This window comes from Oncorhynchus clarkii, chromosome 23 (assembly GCF_045791955.1).
Source record: "Oncorhynchus clarkii lewisi isolate Uvic-CL-2024 chromosome 23, UVic_Ocla_1.0, whole genome shotgun sequence".
In the NCBI taxonomy this organism is placed as follows: domain Eukaryota; kingdom Metazoa; phylum Chordata; class Actinopteri; order Salmoniformes; family Salmonidae; genus Oncorhynchus; species Oncorhynchus clarkii.
The window spans coordinates 47,521,670-47,527,669 of record NC_092169.1 but is presented as its reverse complement, the minus strand read 5'-3'; the positions used below and the strand labels follow the sequence as shown (position 1 = coordinate 47,527,669).

The following is a 6,000-nucleotide window of genomic DNA, read 5'->3' as shown; positions in this document are numbered from 1 at the left end:
CAGTACTAACACACAGGTAATCGTGATTATTAGGCTACAGTAGGCTAATAATAGCAATAGTTCAGAAGGTAAATTGAGTCCATAATAGCCTTTCTTGTTTCAGTCTCAGTCAGTCAAATTCAGACATTACAGACACACATTCCTATTTGCAGTGGCAGAAAAAAAACGGCCTACTTCGATGTGCTATTGGTGGATAGTCTTCCCATGTGATGTTCTTGTTGTCGGACGGTCGCTGTGTGCTAATGGCTCCTCCTGCAACAGTGATACGGAGCTGAGCAAGGGTTGCAGGGGCAACGCAAAAATATATATTTTTCCCGAGCCGCAGGAAAGGGGTGACTTATTGCGCAATGTTTAAGAAAAAAACATTTTAGATTGCGTGCTTAGACGTCGTTCCAACTATAGAGAAGGGTTTGATTTATTTTAGTCTAAACACCGCAAATGAACTCCGTCAGAGCAACCAGCAGAAGACCCAGGCGAGTGTCGAGGCCGCGCCCGGTACAGCCGGAAAGGAACAACCAGGAAAGAGGTAATGCATGTAACGTCACCTCTAAGCTAACTGGGCGCATTTTAAACCATTTCAGAAATACGTTGGTTCGGTTACTTGTTGACCCAAATTAAACGTTTGAATATAGCCGTGGCTTAAAAAAAAATGGGTTGAAAACGTCTTTCCCTTTTGGTGGAGACTGTAGGAAACGCCGAGGCTTCTTGTTCTGTCGACAATCTCTTAGGCCGCGCTTTGTTTGGCTTGGTTTGTTCCTAGACCTAAGCGAATCCTTGCTGATCTTGACTAGACTACAGGTCGTACAAGAATGCCAGCTAACTAGCTAGATTGCTCAAACGCACCAACGACTATAATAATACACGTCTAATAATGGTTAGCCCACGAGTTTGTCATGAGGTAGTTTTTTTTCTATTTCTTGGTAGTCTCGCTAGTGTTTATTAGCATGTAAAGTTAGCCAGCTGGCTAGTACGCTAACGTAACAAGCAAATTGGCAACCCATGATGACGTTATCTGTAGACAACTAGCCAGGAACTACGCCTTTGTTTGAATAGCTCTTAGGAAAGTATCAAAGTGCACATTTACTTACAATTGTTGTTAAATTAGCACATTGGCGGCACATTTGACTTTCTTCTAATTACGCCTTCACTTGTTATTAACTTAACCAAAGTTGCGTTTGGTCTGGAGACGAGTTGTTTGTGTTGGCTAGCTAATATTAACATTAGCTAAAGCAGTTAGGTAATTGTTTAGGTGGCTATCTAGTCACGTCACAAATTGTAGAGAATAATATTGGTTACTATATTCAGCATGGATAGTTCAATGAACTACATAGTAGCTGAATAAATCACGTTTTAGTTGTGGTTAACGTTACTCTCGCATAAGATAAATTAGACAGTTAGCTAAATTAGCTTGACGCATCTAAATTTGCTAGCCAGTTTATCCATTTTGTCTATGTGCGGCGTCTCACCACCGTAAATCACTATCAATGTCTGGCTGTGTTGGGATGGACATCTGACGGTCGGACACCCATTGGCGTTGTGTCCCGAAGCGCACAGTGGGTTAGCAATGTGGTAACCATGCAATCTTTCGAAAGATAACATTTCAAAGGTAAACAATGTTTATGTTCCATGTGCGATAATCTCCAAAAATAGGCTCACTACCGGTACTTTGCCAACTGATGTTTAGACAAAGATGACTTTCTAAATGCAGGGAAATAATACCTGAAGGGACCGACCATCACGTCAGCAGAGCTTTTTGTGAGTGCTAACGTTAGGTGATTCAGTTGGCTTGATAAAACTAGGTTTACTACAGTCAATTTGCCAGCTACGTTATTGTAATAACTATAAATGAACGTGACTAGTTAACTAACTTGTTGGATAAGTGACAGCCAGCACTAGTAGTAACGTTAGCTGAGGCAGCTTCAACATAGTCAAGGCAGCTGTTCAAATGGTGATCTGAGGCCTCTTTGAATTGCAGAGGTGCATGTAACTTTTGCTAACTAGGCTATATTGGCTGCGTTTACACAGGCAGCCCAATTCTGATATTTTGGGCAATTATGAATTAGTCTGCATCCATCTGCAGACCCTTACTCCATACCACACCCACTACCACATTAACTACATGCTGCGGACACTGCCATTAACGACTGCTAGCCAGGACACCGACACAGTGTCCTTCGCCAACGCCTGCCGAGCAGTGCTTTCCCAGTTAATTTAATGTTACGGTAAGGGTAGTTGAGTTGGCTACACTAGCTAGCTACTTTGCGCGCCATAAAGTTAAGAGCTGCGGGAAAGCAGTGCTCGGGAGGCGAATGACAGTGTACCCGTTTCCCTGCTAGTTAGCTACTTACCGTACTGTTAACAGAACTGCCGGAAAGCAGTACATGTCGGCGGGGACAAAGGACACTACCTAGCAGCCTTCTCCTGTGGTTATTTTGTTGTTGTTGGGGGGGGCTGTTAGCATCCTTCGTTGATGTATTACCGCCACTTATTGTGCTGGAGTGTGGAGCAGAGACAGCGCTAGTAGCCTCAATAGCAGTGGCCACAGCATGTAGTAACCACAATCTACAGATATGTTATTGCAATTATTAGCTAAAAAGCTGCTCTGATTGGTAAAAAATATACCTCCAATTGTTAGAAAATATTTTATTCTAATTAGTTATGCTGCGTTTAGACAGGCTGACGATTCTAATATTTTCCCACTAATTGGTCTTTTGACCAATCACATCAGAGATCCGTTCAACAGGGGAAATAGTTAGTGAACTTTGACTAACATTAGCGTACATATTCCATTTTTTGTTTTGTTTTAGCCGCGACAGTCTGAAATCGTTTGCGAACAGTCTGAGAAGGTAGTATGTGGCGAATGGAAGTGTCTGCTTTGGGTCTAAACTGCCGCTAAAAATAATTAAGTGGCCATGTAGACTTTCAATTGTAGGAATTCAATTTAGTAGGAATTGCCAAATCATTTTCAGTTTGAATATTGTGCTAAAAAGTCAGTAATCCTTACAAAAAGTAGTTTTGTAGTGATGTAGTGATGTTTCACTAACGTTTTGGAATGTGTATTCAAATCGTTCAACTGAAATTGTTACTCTGGCAAAATGTTGACTGCAAACAGAAGCCTTGTTAAACTCACCTCAGATCTTTTCACATCAGATCTTTTTCAAAACTGAAAAAACAATTAATGAAATAAAGATCTGAATTTGGCTGCTGTCTAAATGCAGTCTTAGGGAAACATGAAATTCAATAAGAATGTTTGCGACTGGCATTTGTGAACTGGGCTCGGTCTACTTCAGATGTGGAAGGGCATACACTGGAATAGAGATTAGCCCTAGGCTACATTTACAGATTACAGGCCTACATATAGACATTTGCATTCATCGGCCTGAAACACTGTTTTGTTTTTGTTACTACCACCTCTTAAACTGTTTACAATCCATGTATCTGGTATTATATTAGATCTTCCTTTACTTTTGTACCCTAAAGACCTGAAATGTAATTTAGCTGATGTTGGCAAAATCATAAATGTGCCTCTGTTGCCAATTTCCATTGATCTGTTGGATGATTAACTAGTGGGGCACAGGAACCATGACAGGAACAATGCAGCTTGACCCTGGCTGTCTTTTTAGTAAGTGAACCCAGCTTCTTCCTATCGAGGTCTTTATTCTGGCTACTCCCCACCACCCCCAGGATCCCATCTCTAGTCTTGGTTTGTTCCCCAGTAATGATACATTGTTGATGCTATAATGAAGGTGGAGCACAACCCGACACACTACGTGTCCTTTGTAGGGCTGACCCCATTTAGTCGACTGGTAGATTGTTTGGTCGATAGGCTGTTAGTCGACCGAGATTTTTTTTGTTGAGCAGTTGTAATTTTGTCATGGTGCACAAGACACCCAGCTGATTCGCGCCTTACTCAGTGGTCTAATCCATTGCGGAGGCCACAGGGATGGCACAGTCCATCACTCTAATACATGTGATACTGACATTTTATATAGTTATATTATATAATAATGATGGTGCAACGCTAATAAATAAATAATTTTATAACATGGGCTTTCCCCCGCATTTGCTGTCCACGGTTCTGAAACGTAATCTTCAGTGCAGTGTAGAATTGGCACCTTTTCCAATGTTGCTATGTGCATAACAGCAAAATTAACCAGCATATTACATTTTTTACATTTATTTCACCTATATTTAACCAGGTAGGCTAGTTGAGAACAAGTTCTCATTTGCAACTGCGACCTGGCCAAGATAAATCATAGCAGTGTGAACAGACAACACAGAGTTACACATGGAGTAAACAATTAACATGTCAATAACACAGTAGAAAAAAAAGAGAGTCTATATACATTGTGTGCAAAAGGCATGAGGAGGTAGGTGAATAATTAAAATTTTGCAGATTAACACTGGAGTGATACATGATCAGATGGTCATGTACAGGTAGAGATATTGGTGTGAAAGAGCAGAAAAGTAAATAAATATAAACAGTATGGGGATGAGGTAGGTCAAATTGGGTGGGCTATTTACCGATAGACTATGTACAGCTGCAGCGATCGGTTAGCTGCTCAGATAGCAGATGTTTGAAGTTGGTGAGGGAGATAAAAGTCTCCAACTTCAGCGATTTTTGCAATTCGTTCCAGTCACAGGCAGCAGAGAACTGGAACGAAAGGCGGCCAAATGAGGTGTTGGCTTTAGGGATGATCAGTGAGATACACCTGCTGGGAGCGCGTGCTACGGGTGGGTGTTGCCATCGTGACCAGTGAACTGAGATAAGGCGGAGCTTTACCTAGCATGGACTTGTAGATGACCTGGAGCCAGTGGGTCTGGCGACGAATATGTAGCGAGGGCCAGCCGACTAGAGCATACAGGTCGCAGTGGTGGGTGGTATAAGGTGCTTTAGTAACAAAATGGATGGCACTGTGATAAACTGCATCCAGTTTGCTGAGTAGAGTATTGGAAGCTATTTTGTAGATGACATCGCCGAAGTCAAGGATCGGTAGGATAGTCAGTTTTACTGGGGTAAGTTTGGCGGCGTGAGTGAAGGAGGCTTTGTTGCGGAATAGAAAGCCGACTAGATTTGATTTTGGATTGGAGATGTTTGATATGAGTCTGGAAGGAGAGTTTACAGTCTAGCCAGACACCTAGGTACTTATAGATGCCCACATATTCTAGGTCGGAACCATCCAGGGTGGTGATGCTAGTCGGGCGTGCGGATGCAGGCAGCAAACGGTTGAAAAGCATGTATTTGGTTTTACTAGCGTTTAAGAGCGGTTGGAGGCCACGGAAGGAGTGTTGTATGGCATTGAAGCTCGTTTGGAGGTTAGATGGCACAGTGTCCAAGGACGGGCCGGAAGTATACAGAATGGTGTCGTCTGCGTAGAGGTGGATCAGGGAATCGCCCGCAGCAAGAGCAACATCATTGATATATACAGAGAAAAGAGTCGGCCCGAGATTTGAATCCTGTGGCACCCCCATAGAGACTGCCAGAGGACCGGACATCATGCCCTCCGATTTGACACACTGTACTCTGTCTGCAAAGTAGTTGGTGAACCAGGCAAGGCAGTCATCAGAAAAACCGAGGCTACTGAGTCTGCCGATAAGAATATGGTGATTGACAGAGTCGAAAGCCTTGGCAAGGTCGATGAAGACGGCTGCACAGTACTGTCTTTTATTGCAGCGGAGGCAGCAGCAGCAGAGACGAGGAAAAAGTCTTTGCCTTAAGCCCTATTCTGACGGGATTAGTTTTATTGGCACAAGACACCACAACCGTAATTTTTGTCCCGTCCGAATCTGCCATATCAATCATATGTACTTTGCAGAAGAGTTACAAATCCAGCCAGAATAATCAAATGGTTTTTGGCAAACTCCAAGGTCCTCTGATAATACCAGTCCCATGCGAATCAACATCCCTGTATTTTGAGATAAATGTCTGAGTTTGACAGGTGTTGCTCGTGGTTTGAGCAAGAAAACTAACTGATTGGATACATAGCCTAAATATGAAGG

The 6,000-nt window shown here is 42.6% G+C and overlaps 1 protein-coding gene across 4 annotated transcripts in view; it reads left to right on the top strand.

The window, feature by feature from the left end:
- The first annotated feature begins 211 nt into the window (after positions 1 to 211).
- LOC139381942 (F-box only protein 11) overlaps positions 212 to 6,000 on the top strand; it is a 44,944-nt gene continuing 39,155 nt past the window's right edge. For 3 of the 4 annotated variants that reach the window (XR_011628599.1, XM_071125825.1, XM_071125824.1), the window contains exon 1: positions 212 to 526. Coding sequence is in view for 2 of the 4 variants with exons in the window: in XM_071125825.1 (XP_070981926.1) it covers positions 439 to 526 (88 nt within the window). In the remaining 2 variants the exon portion in view is untranslated. The remainder of the gene's footprint in view (positions 527 to 6,000) is intronic. The other variant, XR_011628598.1, reaches the window with a different exon arrangement.